Source organism: Chiloscyllium plagiosum, chromosome 13 (genome assembly GCF_004010195.1).
Source record: "Chiloscyllium plagiosum isolate BGI_BamShark_2017 chromosome 13, ASM401019v2, whole genome shotgun sequence".
Taxonomy (NCBI): domain Eukaryota; kingdom Metazoa; phylum Chordata; class Chondrichthyes; order Orectolobiformes; family Hemiscylliidae; genus Chiloscyllium; species Chiloscyllium plagiosum.
This window is the reverse complement of record NC_057722.1, coordinates 24,599,743-24,615,398: the sequence shown is the minus strand read 5'-3', so window position 1 is coordinate 24,615,398 and position 15,656 is coordinate 24,599,743. Positions and strand designations below refer to the sequence as shown.

The following is a 15,656-nucleotide window of genomic DNA, read 5'->3' as shown; positions in this document are numbered from 1 at the left end:
CCATTCTGCTTTTTCTCTGCTGGCCACAGAAACGTCTGTCTGTACCTCTGACTACAGAATCCCCTAACACAATTGATCTCTTGGAAGCCGACGTACCCCTCGTTGCATTAGAGCCAGTCTCAATACCAGAAATTTGGCTGTTCGTGCTACATTCCCCTGAGAATCCATCGCCCCCTACATTTTCCAAAACAGCATACCTGTTTGAAATGGGTATATCCACAAAAGACTCCTGCCTGAGCTGCCTACCTCTCTTACTCTTCCAGAAGTTAACCCATCTATGTGACTGTATCTGAGACTTTCCCCCCCTTTCTATAACTGCCATCCATCACATACTGTTGCTGTTGCAAATTCCTCATCGCTTCTATCTGTCTCTCCAACCAATCCACTTGCTCTGATAAGATTCGCATCCAACAGAATTTATGGCAGATATAATCTGCAATAACCCTTAAACTGTCTTTAAACTCCCACATCTGACAAGAAATACATATCACTGTATCAATTTATGAATCATGGCGTGGAAGTCATCTTGGATGGTGGGGCTAAATCACAGAAGTTCTATGACCTTGAAGGAAGCAATTCAGGCCACCGGCTCTTCAAATAAGTATCATTACCTTGTGCCAATCTCCCTTTTTTTATCCCCCAATATCCTTGCACATCACTATTTCTATCCAATAGGTAAAGTGTTTTCTGTCACATCAAATTTGCTCCTTTTGCAAATCAGTTCAAATCTATGTCCTCACATGCTTGTTCCTTTTACCGAAAACACCAGTTTCTCCCTATCCACTCAACCGAGTCCAGTACTGATTTTGAAAACTTCCATCAGATTTCCCCTGAGCTGCCTTCTTTCAAAAGAGAACAGTCCCAACTTTTTCAATCGATCCTTGTAACTAAAGTTCTTCATCCCTGGAACCACTCTTGTAAGCCACTTGTCCACTCCAATGTATTCACACCCTGTAAATAATGTGGCACCCAGTGCTACTACTACACACTACTCCAGCTGAGGTCTAACAAGTGTCTCATACAAGTTCAACATCACCTCCTTGTTCTTTCATTTGATAGCCTATGAGTAAAGCTGAAGACATTCTTTTAGTAGCTGCTGTCTCCACCTATATTGCCAACTTCAATGATCTGTGCACGGGCCCCTTTACTCCTGCATTCCCTTTGGACTTGTACCCCCATTATATTACCAGTCATTGTTGTTCTTACCAAAATGCATATGTGACAGTAGATTTAGTCTTAGCCTGATCATCATCTCTATTGATGTAAAGTGGTTGTTGGTTGGTTTAAGTGTGTGATGTGGCATTGCCTCATGTGTGATGTAAAAAGGAGAGAAGAAGAATTTTTTTTAAAAAGACTTTAATTTAATGGTAGTAATGGTGATGAATCTGCCAGTGTTTTTCATCATTACTCTTCTGAAACGAAGGAGTCTTGTGGCACACTGGTTGTGCCCCTAACTCTGGGCTAGCCAGTTCAAGTCCTATCTATCTCAGATGTGTTATCACATGTCCAAACGTTGATTAAAAATATTTATTTTAAGTTCCTCTGAAACTTACAGCATTTTCTGGAGTCAACACGTGCCATTAAACATGGGAATCCAGGAGATGCTGTCAGTTACATTTCCTCAGAGAATGAACTCTCCCCCACCACTGTCCCACAAGGCAGATGGTCAGTACCAAGCCACTGGTCCAGTGAAAGCCCATTCTGCAGCCATTCACATGGTTGGGAAGGCTGAAATGCTGGAGCCTTAATCTTCTCCAAATCACTATGGTGGAAGTCCCAATTTGATTGAGGGGATGATAAGATTCCAAAGGTTACCCTCCAAACATAGTCCCGGATTCACTTCCTTCTCACCATTTTAATAAACAGGCGATCCAATTTCCAAAGTCGATGGTATTAATCTGTGGATCGGGCAGGTGGTGGTCAATGGAGTTTTTAGCAAGCTCCATTGAGACATAGATAATTTACTTAGATATGTTGGGTGGGCACTGAAATCTCACACCATTTTATCCAGGTGGGCTCAGGGACATAGAAACAAGAGAAGGCCATTCTGCTCATAGAGCCTGCCCTGGCATTCAATGTAATCGTGGCTAATCAAACATGGAAACATTTTAGCCAACCCATCTACATAGCCCTGTATGCCACTGCCATTCAGAAATCTTCAATTAATCTCTACCTTAAACATACTTAAAAGATTGAGCTTCACTTCATAATCCTTTGGATAATAAGATTTCTCCTCCATCTTAGACCTAAGTGGCACCCCCCTTGTTTTAAAGTTTGATTCCTGGCTCTACATTCCAACCATGGGAAACATCCTACGTGCATGTCGCCTGTTTAACTAATTTAGCTGTGCACTCGTTCACAGTTGCCACTAAACAGCCTCCCTGGCCCTGAACGAGTAATTATTTGTTGAATGTTAAATGTCTCCATTATAATACTAAGACAAAATCCACATGGTTTTGAAATAATAAACATTTGTAATATTTTTATTTATAGCTTAATACCTTGTGTGTGCCCAAATCATTTATTTTGTCACATGAACAACTTGTATATTAAAGAGCTACAGGAGTTTATTTTGAACTTTTGGCAAGCTTTCTATTTCTTAACTGTAGTAGGCTGCTTAGCCTGTTGATGGCCTTATTGTTGCTACATGCCTGGAGATCAGCTTGATTAAGTGCAAGATTCAAACTCATAATGTTGGGAAATGGGAATGCATGTCACAGAACCTACTACATCTCTGTGGGCAGCTTTCTTTGAGCTCAGTGGAAAGCATCCTTGTTCCACTTCTCAATGTAAAATCGAGTTTGTTATATCTCGGATTCATCAGTTTGTATGAGATGTTTAATAGTTAATTCCCAATTGTTACTCTTAATCTTTTTTTGGAATCCTAAAAGTTTTCTACCTTCTGTGAACCGCCCAATATTGTCTGAACTTTACCATAACAGAGAATCTATATTTGTCAAAACCAGGAAACCATCTCAAAGTAATGCATTGATCCCTTACATTTTTCCGAATACTCTGTGGTTTATTGGTAAAGATATTTTTCAGAAGTGTAGCTTTGATTATACTTCATTGCAGTTAACCTTGAAAAATCTGCGAGGTTTCATCATGTGTAAAATTCTCGAGCTATTTAATTTGAAGTGCTTTTTCAGGGAGGAAAAAGCAAAAGGTAATCATCAGCATAATTCAGTGAGATATCTTCATTAAAAGCTACTATAATACGAACTAGTAATGACAAGGACAATGGCATAATATCACATGCATTTATATTGATGACTTTATTATTTAAGATTGAATTGATGGCATGATTCATTTGAATTCTAATTATGACTTCCCATCTAAAAGCATTGAGATTCATGGAGTGTAGATGATGTTAATTCTGTGCAATAAATATAGTCATTTCCAGTCTCTGATAAAGAGGATCTAGTGATTGGCTCTCTATGGATCACTTTCTCAAAATGAAATGTCATATCATTGATTTTTTTTTAGCTGAAAAATGTCAAGAGAAGACTGGCAGTAGACGAAACAATCAGGGGCAAATTTGCCAGTGTAATATTTGTGCTGGGTTCAGTTATCTTGGGTATTTGCTGGGTTAACTATCGTTTATATTAGTGCAAAGGAGCAATAAATCTGGTGATAACAGCTATGCTCGTGAGTTGCAATAAATCATGGAGAGAAATCAATTGAATTCTGTCTTTTAAAAATTGCTTGTATTTAGAGTACTTCAGTGCTATTTACCTATTGCCAAGCCAACTAATCTGTTGAAACCCAAAAATTGACAGCAGCACTAATCTGTAATAAGCCAGGAAAGAAACAAATGAGAAATGTTTGCAAGACTGTGGGACAAGTCAATAGTGGAATAAGTAATAGAATTAGACAGGGACACTGATAAACCAAGGTTCACAGGCTGGTGTCTTGTTGGTTGTTACTTCACAGGATGAGATGTTGAAAAAGCTGAGCACGACAAAAATGTATGAATTTAATTCTATATTTATTTTGGCAGTCTTTCATGTTTAAATTGGTGAATGTTGGGATTTTGACAATTAGTGAAAAGTAGTGACAATTTATTACGAGGAATTGCTTCTTGACCCTTGAGAGACAACAGGCCTTTTCCTGGAAATAACAACTTTAGATGCTAGAATCCCTCCCAAATAGCTCATTACAGTTCACTCAGGTCCAAATTTCCATTCCTGTACGTGCTTTTGTGCATGTTTTAATCTGGAGTTATGGGTAATAATGGGAGAGGCTCCAACTATCTAACTCTTATCATATCACTGACCAGGAATCTCTCCTGAACTTACCACCTAGCATGTTTTGGAGGATATGCTGTTTGATTAATTAAATTGTTTGGCTACATTATTAATTGTAACTCTTTGCTGATCAAGTCCTTTGTTGGGACTTGAACCCAAAACTTCTGACACAGAGGCAGAGATACCACTCTGTGTGTCCTATCATGGGTATGTTCACATCCTGGTCAGGCAGCATCCAAGGAACAGGAGAATCGACGTTTCGAGCATAAGCTCTTCTCCTGAAGAAGGGCTTATGCCCGAAACGTCGATTCTCCTGTTCCTTGGATGCTGCCTGACCTGCTGCGCTTTTCCAGCAACACATTTTCAGCTCTGATCTCCAGCATCTGCAGTCCTCACTTTCTCCTCCTATGTTCACATCCTATAGATTGCCATGCTTCAAAAAGACTGCCCACCATCACCTCACTGGCAGTTTGGAATGGGCTGCATCTTAGGGTTGCTCACTTGCTTTCATGGTACTTGCATGCTTGTAGCAACAATGGCTTCCCTTACCATACAATGCCAGTTAGTGGGTTAGCACTTCAGCTGGAGCTTAAAGGCTGTCTGTTCTGCTGTTTTGATGTTCTCTTGCACACAGATAGGAGTAGGCAAAAGTGAGGACTGCAACTGCTGGAGATTTGAGTCGAGAGTGTGGTGCTGGAAAAGCACAGCAGATCAGGTAGCATCCGAGGAGCAGGAAAATCGACGTTTCGGGCCAAAGCTCTTCATCAGGATCTGATCAGCACATTTTGCTATACAGCATACCAAGCTGTCAATCTAATACTTATTGCTTGTATCAGCTATTGTGTGGCAGGAACAATTTTTATATTCATTCAACCATGTCAGGAACGGGGTTGGAGCTATTCCTCAGTCCGGTCTAGGGGCACCGCTGTCAATCGGGAAGGGGTACAGACACCAGAGTGGGCATCAGTGAGGGCTAAATGTCAGGCTCAGAGGGCAAGGAGGATAGTTGGATTCCAAGTTTAATCCACATAGGGGTAAGAATGTTTGGAATATGCTGTTGGGATAAAGGGGACAGGGTGGCTCTGGGAGGATGCCTGGTGACCAGGTGCAGCCCAGTGTTGATAGTTTCCACCACAACTGACATTTCCTGCCATCACTTGTCATTCTCTCGATGCTATCTTCAAACCCAAAAATAAATAAGACAACTCCCAGAGGGTTGGTGTCACTTTGTATGTACAAATAACTTTTTTTTTCATCTTTGGATATCCAAAGATAGCCCAGGGTCCACATGTGCTGGACATGAGAACATTGAAAGGGAGATAAAACATAAAACATGTACTTGCTCCAGCTACATTTAATTTCCAATCATTCCATCACCCTCTTGTAACGCATGCAGAGTGAATATGCTCAGGGTTCAAATGCTGACCAAAAGCGATTTTCACTGTGCCATTGGTGCTTGAAGATTGAGCACTGGCATCTAAATGATGCAGCTATTAGCAGTGACTTAAAAGAGGCAAATGCTGGCCAAAAGCAACCCATAACTTGTGACACTTCTAAGTATGCCTGGGAGGTGGAGAACATCACCATCTGTGAAGTGGGGAATATGATGGGCTCCACTGAATGCAATGAAAAGTTGAATGGTTCATTTAGGTCTGGGGTGTGAAGGGGGCTCAGAATGCAAAAGGCACTCTCTTTTCACAATATGTGTTGGCCACTCTGCTGGTACGGCATCCTCAGCAAGATGGTGTCCATGGTGCAGATGGGGCATGATGGAGGAAAATAGAGGATAGTTAAGGATGTGGTTCTGCTGCTTGGACCAGTCTGGGAAGCCATCTATTATAGTCCAGACAGAGTGTAGCAACCTGGCAAACAGTGACAGCATGCAGTAGTTTGTGTGATGGAGTGTCCGCAATTGTTGGGTGCCATGAGAAGCATGGCTTTGTGGCTGCTGTGCCACTACAGTGCTGCTAAGGGGCAACACTAGATTATAATGCTCATCCAAGTACACAGCACTCGTTGAAAGGTGGCACTTGATAAAATTGACAGTCAGCCAAAAATATGATTTAGCCCAGTGTTTTAGGTCAAGTGAATGTCGGAAGAACTATTCTTTTCAAATTTAAGTGATTGGAATATTTTACAAGGGTTAAAGGAAAATTTGACAGGTACTCAAAATCATGAAGGGCTTTGGTTGCGGAAATAAGGAGAAACAGATTCCAGTGGCTGAGGGCCATCGCAAGAGAACACAGATTTAACGTAAGTGGCAAGAGAATCAGAGGCGTTTGAGGACTTCAATGCAGCAAGGTATGATGATCTGGAAGATACTACCTTGAAAGGGTGCTAGAAATAACATTCAGTAATTTTTTTAAAAGGGAACTGGATAAATACTTGAAGGTGCAAAACAAAAATCTGCAGGACCTGGGGCCAGGCAGAGGAGGAAAAAGTGTGGATCTCTTTCTCAGGGAGTAAATGCAGGACAAATAGGCTTCTTACTGTTTCATCTTATGATTCTGTTGTTTTCTGTGATATCGCTGTGGGCAGCACAGTGGCTTAGTGGTTAGCACTGCTGTTTCACAGCGCCAGGTTCCCAGGTTCAATTCCCACCTCGGGCAACTGTCTGTGTGGAGTTTACACATTCTCCCTGTGTCTGTGTGGGTTTTCTCCAGGTGCTCTGGATTCCTCCCACAGTCCAAAGATGTGCAAGTTAGGTGAATTGGCCATGCTAAATTGCCTGTAGTGTTAGGTGCATTCGTCAGGGGTAAATGTGGGAGACTGGGTCTGGATGGGTTGCTCTTCAGAGGGTCGGTGTTGACATGTTGGGCTGAAGGGCCTATTTCCCCACTATAGGGAATCTAATCTAATCTAAAACATTAAAAAAAGTGTATAAGGCATTCAGCTAAACAGACAATGATGTTTCAAAATTTAGCCACTAATTTTTGCTGAACTAAGCCTCTTACAAGCACTGCAGCAGTATGCAACTCCTAATGTTGTTAGCATCTGAGGATTTTCTCACCCCAAGCTGCTATAAAGTGAGTTCTGTTGGAGACTTTGTTACAACTCTTCTCGCATCCAGTTGAGTTAGCTATCAAAGCCTGCTAATGCCTTTGAAACAGTGCCACAATTTAAGATCATGAAAATCTTCAAGAGATGCCCTGTTTAAAAACTGCAGTAAGAGGTTGTGAAAAGAAATATGATTGTAGTTGGAATAAAAGATACTTCAATGATACTTATTCATTCTTCTATTACTAGCTTCACACTTACAACTTAATCACTAATTTATCTGATTGCAGTGAATATCATCAGTAAAGCACATCTTATGTCTGATAAGTATAAATGATTTCACACAAATAAGTGTGTTATCTTCATGAAGTAGTATTTGCTGAACAACTCATTGAATAAGTAAATGTAAACATCATGCAAACACAATACTGCTTATCAAACGTCAATCTGGAAACCATCAGGTTGCTGTTTATGGGAGCTTGCTATGTATAAATTGGCCACAGACTTTCCTTCATTACAGCAGTCCCCTGATTTAACTTCAACAGGATGTCTTTTAGGATGCCTTGAGGTTGCTGAAGGCACTAAATAAATGCCTTTTCTTCATCTTTGGATATCAAATATTACTCAACTATTTGGCTCTTCATATCGAAACAGTCTCCTTTGCTAAGCTAACAACATTAACTTCATTTTGTTGAAACTTGATTAATGGTTTAAAACTCCTGATTCCTTTCAGCGATTATCTGCTAAAGAATATATTTGAGTAATTAATCCTTTGTCAACGTGCTACATCAATCAAAGGGACAGTAATCAAAGTTAGCTCTTCTTTTGTCTTAGCTGAGCAGATAAAAGTGGGAGACTTGCAATGTCATCAGCTGTTTACCCATCCTCAGTATCTTTTATTCTGTTCATTATCTTTGCTTTTGTGAATGATAAATGGAGCCACTTACAAAGCCTTGGAGCTTGAAACCCCAACAGCTCTGGCACATTGAATGAATCCACAAATGCCATGTTAATGTCCTTTTGTATTGTCCTGTAGTAGCCTGTTGAGAATACCCCCCCTCTGTCTCACCTACAGTCCTGCTGGCCTCTCTGACCCCTGCTGCTTATCAAAGCACTCTCTACCTGTGCCCTGTCATTCTGCATTAACCTTTCTAATTACATAATTCAATCTGTTACAAAGGCTCCCTTATTCCATTTTGGCTTAGTCAGGTAAGTCATCTCTGAATGTCAATTTATTTTCCCAGTCTGCAACTGGCTATTAGCATTCATTTCCCTTGCTCAATGACTGGTTAATGAGTTCTCTTGCTTTTTCAATGGTTAATGATACACGACAGTGTCATGCCCCAGGCAGAGTTCAGCAGGTGACAGTCTTGCAGGTAGGGACTGGGGGAGGGCAAGAGCCAGGCCTGTAATTATGAGGCAATAAGGTACAATTGACTGTTTGAACAGCAAGTTACGGTGCATTCCCAGCTAAGCAGGTGGTCCTGAATTCTTATTTTCTCCCCATTGTCATTAATCTTCATGCTTTATTCCTGTTCCTGCAGGCGTAGAAAATACAGCAAAGCCAAGCAGGAAGCAGATGAAGAGAAGCATTTGCATAATGGCCAAGGTATGTGATAAGTAGAATTTGATTGCAATTACAGAAAGACTATACAATTTCTGTTAAATATATTGCACAGCATCAAGATTAGCTCTTTTGTTCCAATTTTGTAACAGTAGGTCACAGCAACGTACTGGGTAATAGTTGCTTTTATATAGGTGATAGTTTGTTTTGGATTTCTTGGAGATATCCTCTTCCTGTCTCCTGATGGTTGTTTTTGTTCCACCTCCATCTTCTTCACCACAATGGCAGCTTGTAATGCTACAGAAAGGCAGGATTTGAGAGTCTGCTGCTAGATAGGGGAATTATATGTAATCACTGAGAGCTAACTGATTGGTACTATTTTCTTCAGAATTGAATTAAAAGGTTAAAGCTACTGACACCTCACTTGTGTCTGTCATCTCACCCTCGTCTTTATTCAATGATCTGAGAGATTTGGAGCTGCCTTTGCAATCAGCTTATTTCCTCAGGCAGCATGGTATCTGTGTGGGGATGCCATCAGTATACACCAGTTTTTTTTAGGTTCCCTACAGTGTGGAAACAGGCCCTTTGGCCCAACAAGTCCACATCGACCCTCCAAAGAGTAACCCACCCAGACCCATTTCCTTCTGACTAAGGCACCAAACACTATGGGGTAATTTAGCATAGCCAATTCACCTGACCGGCACATCTTTGGATTGTGGGAGGAAACCGGAGCACCCAGAGGAAACCCACACAGACACGGGGAGAATGTGCAAACTCCACATAGACAGTCGTCCACGGCTGGAATCGAACCTGGGACCCTGGCACAATGAGGTAGTAGTGCTAACCACTGAGCCACCATGCCGTCCACAGTTTTGGGTTGGTGTATTATGCCGGAGCAATACAAAACAAATATATATATTCCTACCAATGTTCTTGATAGTTCAGTTGCTGTTTGAATTTTGTTTCCAGTCTGATTAATTGTCTTGTGTAGCAGTGTTATCTTGATGCCGTGCTTTCTTAATTACTGAAGTCAATTCAAAATCAACTTTCTCATTGGAATTCTTTGATAATTCGTGTATAGCATTTTTATTGGAGAAAAAAGTCTCAAGCTGTCTCACTGAATTGCAATCGTACAAAATATTTACTTTGTGACACATCTATTCAACAAAGCAGGTCATGTTGAATAATGAAAGAAAAGATGTCAGAAATAATATTTTCACCAAAGGCACCAGAAAGCATTCCTCATGATCCACAGTATCCTAATGGGTAAAACACTGTCCTGTTAACGTTAAACTGTGTCGCCCAGAAGATCTGTCAATAGTTGATGGTTAGAGCCACGTCTACCTTTTGAGTTAGCTGACCTTAGCTAAAGCAGCTTTGAGAAGCCCAATTTGCAAGAGGTCTCTGAACAAAAGTCATCCAGGGTTCCCATTCCAAATTGCTAAGCAGTTGCCCACAGTGCAGGGTCATTTGAAAAGAGCATTGAACTTGCTATAAACCTTCTGTGGGTGAATAGCAAGCTGACATTCACTATCTGGATTCTCATGATGTGTGGAATCATGGGAGTCCAAATAGTGAATGTCAGCTAGCCATACTAGAGATTTGGGCATCTATCTAAATGTAGGTCAGCAGGAATCAATATCTTCAGGAAAAGCAGGTGAAAATAAAATATTAAGAACTAACCCTTCTTCTCTTTCAATGATGTAGAAAATATTGACCGAACTGTTTATGTTTAAATGCTGCAAAAGAAATAGTTGTTTGCTAGTTTACTTTATATACAACTTAGGAATATCTCCCTTAAGTGGCATTAATTTTTTTTTTATTTTGAAGGCGTAAGGACATATGTTGACCCTTTCACTTATGAGGATCCCAATCAAGCTGTACGTGAATTTGCCAAAGAAATCGATGCATCTTGCATAAAGATTGAAAGGGTGATAGGTGTAGGTAAGTTATTCATACAGGCTAGTTGTAAATTGATCTCGAAAATAGATTTATGGTCAGTGTTTTGGTATTCAACCTTTTTTTTTAAAAGTTCCTGTGTGAAGTCTGTGCTCATTAAATTGAGGCTGTCTGTATTGGGAAGTGGAACAATATCAATTTCGCACAACTCGGAGGCTCTGGAATTCTGGCTTAGTCAGATGGAGCTCAGAGGTCTGTGTCATTTGGGGAACAGTCATCCTGTTGTAGTTTGCTCAGAACTATTCAATTAAGGACTCTTACAGTTGGAGAGCTAGAATGTTACCCATCAGCACTGCTGAAGCAGCAAGTTGCCTTTTCAGGGGGGTGGAATGTATGCAGGGGGTGAGAATGGGAGGTGGGGACAGGGCGTTGCCTCAAGATGGAGGCTTTACCTGCTGGACCACCAATGTGAATCCCCTCAAAGTGTGGCTACAACCAAAACCAAGCAACCAAACAGGTCTTCAGGATTGCCTGGAGTGCTGACCTACTGCACACCTCTCATCTGCCACTGGGAGTTCACCTCCAGCCAGCAATATATCTGTGTCTACTACTCTTGGGACCGAGAGACTAGCAAAAAATTCACAGGGTTGAGCTGGGGAACTGGCACGCCAGCCAGTTGAAATAATTTACATATCAACCTGCTTTCACGCTTGTCACATCAGGCCCTAACTACATAGCCCATGGTTTCCGCAGTGAACACCTCAAGGTCAGGGATATCACAGTTAGATATAGAGTAAAGCTTTCTTTATCTCAGATGCGCCGACCTCGGTGCAAATCAGATTTGTATTTCTGGCTCTCAACTACCACCTTGCAGTTATTTCTAATCAAAATGTTCAGAGGTATTACTACCCACCTGTGAGTCATTAACCCAGATCTCCTAGCTGCGAGGGAGTGACGTTACCACTGCACCACAAGAGCCCTCTAACTTCTGCTTTGCAACTTGCCTGAGTGAGATTGTCAATTAATGCTAAATTAGAGACAGCTCTGTTGTATCATTAGGTTGGGCAAGAGTGGAGTTAATGCAGTCATAATAAGTAGCTACCTTTTATTCTCTGCTGTTTTTTCGTAGGTGAGTTTGGTGAAGTATGCAGTGGACGCTTGAAAATGCCAGGCAAGAGAGAGATCTGCGTTGCCATCAAGACCTTGAAAGCTGGCTACACTGATAAACAGAGACGTGATTTTCTGAGTGAAGCAAGCATCATGGGCCAGTTTGATCACCCAAATATCATCCACCTGGAGGGGGTAGTAACAAAATGTACGTCCAATGATGGCACTGAGCATAAAAGTTGCATGTATTCATCTGAAAATGACAGATGGAACATCTATTGATAAATAACAGGGGAGAAGACTCAGAATGCTAGTCATTAATCTTTATGGCAGATTTAAATGAGTTTATCGTGTAAATTGACATTCTATCCTGAGACAGCTTGTATTAAGATTTGCAGTGAAATTAATATCTAGGTCTTTGTGGGCCAGGGTATTTTTGACACACTGACAGATTGGGCTGTGTGTTGTAGGATAGGTTAGAAACAGATGGCAAAAGAATTCAGTATTCAATGGCAAAACATTTTTTTATTGTAAATTATACCAAAGACTACCCAGCCATGAGTGGATGAGAAATTGGAAATATTCTCGTAGGAGAAGTCCTTTCTTCCTCAGTGACTGATGTATAGTGAAATTAACAAAAACACCCAACAAAAACTAAATGATATTGCTTTGCCATGAATGAGTTATAATAGAAAATGATTCACTTGGAAATTAGTTGACAATGATTTAATTTTTTAAATTGTCACTTAAGTTTGCTATATATAAAGCTGACCTATTGGGAATGAGCTCAGTCTCTATATCACCTCTTCCTTTTCTAATGACTGTCATTTAGTAAAGCATTCATCTCAGCTGCTGCTGTTTATATTTTGATAAATAACAATATTTAGTAAACAAAAATGAAATGCAAATGAAGTGTCAACCATTGTTTTCAAACTTGATTCCAAGCTGTCGCTTCAGCAACCTTTGTTAGTGACTTGAATACCACCCTGGCCTTGCATTGCGAGAATTAAATGCTAAGCCACAATATGCAATCGCCGCCTTCTTCCATTGGCTTAGAGTCATAGAGATGTACAGCACAGAAACAGACCATTCGGTCCAACTCATCCATGCGGACCAGATATCCTAACCCAACCTAGTCCCGCCTGCCAGCACTTGGCCCATATCCCTCTAAATCTTGCCTATTCATATACCCATCCAGACACCTTTTAAATGTTATAATTGTACCAGCCTCCACCACTTCCTCTGGCAGCTCATTCCATACACGCATGAAAAAATTGCCTTTAGATCCCTTTTATGTCTTTCCCCTCTCACCTTGAACCTTTGCTCTCTAGTTCTGGACTCCCCAACTGCAGGATAAAGACCTTGTCTTATCCATCTTATCCATGCCCCTCATGATTTTATGAACCTCTATAATGTCACCCCTCAGTTTCTGACGCTCCAGGAAAACAGCCCCCGCCTATTCAACCTCTCCCTATAACTCAACTCCTCCAACCCTGGCAAGTTCCTTGTAAATCTTTTCTGAACCCTTTCAAGTTTCACAACGTCCTTCTGATAGGAAGGAGATCAGAATTTCACGCAGTATTTCAAAAGTGGCCAAATCAACCGCAACATGACCTCCCAACTCATATACTAAATGCTCTGACCAATAAAAGAAACCATACCAAATGCCTTCTTCACTATCCTATCTACATGCGACTCTACTTTCAAGGAGCTATGAACCTGTGCTCAAATGCCTTCTTCACTATCCTATCTACATGCGACTCTACTTTCAAGGAGCTATGAACCTGTGCTCCAAGGTCTTTTTGTTTGGCAACATTCTCTAGGACGTTACCATTAAGTGTGAAAGTCCTGCTCTGATTTGCTTTTCCAAAATGCAGCACCTCGCATTTATCTAAATGTGGCTTAAAAAGAATTGTCTACTTATGGACTAATTGTCCAAGTAAAATCAATCATTGCTTGAAATTTGTAATTGAGGTGAAGAGTTTGCTGTACGAACAACGTATAGAAACTGAATATTTTAAAGTTCAAGCCTTCACCTCTGTTACCTTAGCTGGTCTGGTAATGGCCTATACTCCAGTGGGTCATAGTATTCCTGAACTGGGGGAGAGATAATTCAGTGAGGATTCCTAGGTCCTGTTGCCATTCAATAATTTGTACTGAATAAGGATTATGCTTGCCTGTGATACATGCCTTAGTCATGCTGGAATGCACAAGCTTCACCCACAGAATGGCTGCTTAGTGAACAAAACCTGAAAACATATCCAATTTCAAAACAGAGAAATTTGGAGTTGAAGTGGTGGATGGAGTGTATTAAAATCGTACTTATCTTCATTTAGCTGTCAGGAAGTACAAATATTTACCATTTTTGGACTTGAAGGTAAGCAGTTTCGGTCAGTGAGTGAGCACAGATCAAAATGACATCTAAATATTTACAATATTTTCTTCCTTTAGTGTTTGGTTGGGCTGGGTGTCATTTTCTCCTCCGATGTGGACAGTGCACTGACAATTATAGGTTGGCTGTCTGATGCTTTGCACTTGTTCCTGTCCCTAACTTCTTATTTATTACCCACCACAGTGAATAACGTGCGAGTAAGTAGATGCAGCTTCAACGGGGACTCGTGAATTCAATTTGGCAACACGTAATGTTCTAAAGACTTGCAATTATAATCCCTGGAGTTAGGGTAAAGTAATGGAAGGAAAACCGAGTTTCTTAAGGCAACTGAACCCTAGAGACATGCTCCAGATTACACAGGACCTTGTAAATATATGGCTAGCAAGGGTTAATCTGACAGATGGTGTCTAACATGTTATTCAATAAATCATCTAGACTACGATGCTTCTCGGGTGCAATTTTTGGCATTTTTAATTAAATTAAATCCCTCAAGATGAATGATGGTACAGACAGTGTAATTCTCTATATCTCATTTTCATCTCATTAATGGAAGCATTTGTCAAGTAATTCTGTTTTTGTTTTGAAACTCTAGGTAAACCAGTAATGATCATAACTGAATACATGGAAAATGGATCTCTGGATGCATTCCTCAGGGTAAGTCATCCATCAGACTCTGAAGGAAGTGCATTTTTCAGAAACAGCCACTTTGCAAAATGTCAGCTCTTAATTGGTAGTTTGCTGCATTGTATGTCAAAAGTGAATGTGATTTGTATTGTTTACAGAAGAATGATGGCCAGTTTACAGTGATTCAGCTGGTAGGAATGCTGCGAGGAATTGGTTCAGGAATGAAATATCTCTCTGATATGAGCTACGTTCACCGAGATTTGGCTGCACGGAACATTCTAGTAAACAGTAATTTAGTCTGCAAAGTTTCAGACTTCGGCATGTCCCGAGTTCTTGAAGATGACCCGGAGGCAGCTTACACAACACGGGTAAGCTTACGTTTAGAGAGTACCAGTTTGAAATTAGTGCTGGGGCCAGGGTAAAACATTCAGAATCCATAGGTGGAGCAGTGAATTATTTTTTCTTCCTCCTAACTGATGGCCAAATTCTAATCTACAGGGTGGTAAGATCCCAATCAGATGGACAGCACCTGAAGCAATTGCTTATCGCAAGTTTACCTCAGCAAGTGATGTCTGGAGTTATGGGATCGTCATGTGGGAAGTGATGTCATATGGAGAACGGCCATACTGGGACATGTCAAATCAGGATGTAAGTAGACTTCCTGTGATCCCATTTTTCATTTGGGACGCAATAGTTCAGGAATTTAAATATTTAGAGAGTTTAACACTGATCCTATTGGAAGGATGTTGTGAAACTTGAATGGGTTCAGAAAAGATTGACAAGGATGTTGCCAGGATTGGAGGATTTGAGCTATAGGGAGAGGTTG

The 15,656-nt window shown here is 40.7% G+C and overlaps 1 protein-coding gene across 2 annotated transcripts in view; it reads left to right on the top strand.

Moving 5' to 3' along the window:
- The window catches only part of LOC122555846 (ephrin type-A receptor 4), a 110,902-nt gene that overhangs the window by 84,548 nt on the left and 10,698 nt on the right, over positions 1-15,656 (top strand). For both annotated transcript variants that reach the window (XM_043702044.1, XM_043702045.1), the window contains exons 9-14: positions 8,789-8,853; positions 10,639-10,752; positions 11,837-12,022; positions 14,799-14,860; positions 14,989-15,198; positions 15,329-15,478. In XM_043702044.1, coding sequence (XP_043557979.1) covers positions 8,789-8,853; positions 10,639-10,752; positions 11,837-12,022; positions 14,799-14,860; positions 14,989-15,198; positions 15,329-15,478 — 787 coding nt within the window. The remainder of the gene's footprint in view (positions 1-8,788; positions 8,854-10,638; positions 10,753-11,836; positions 12,023-14,798; positions 14,861-14,988; positions 15,199-15,328; positions 15,479-15,656) is intronic.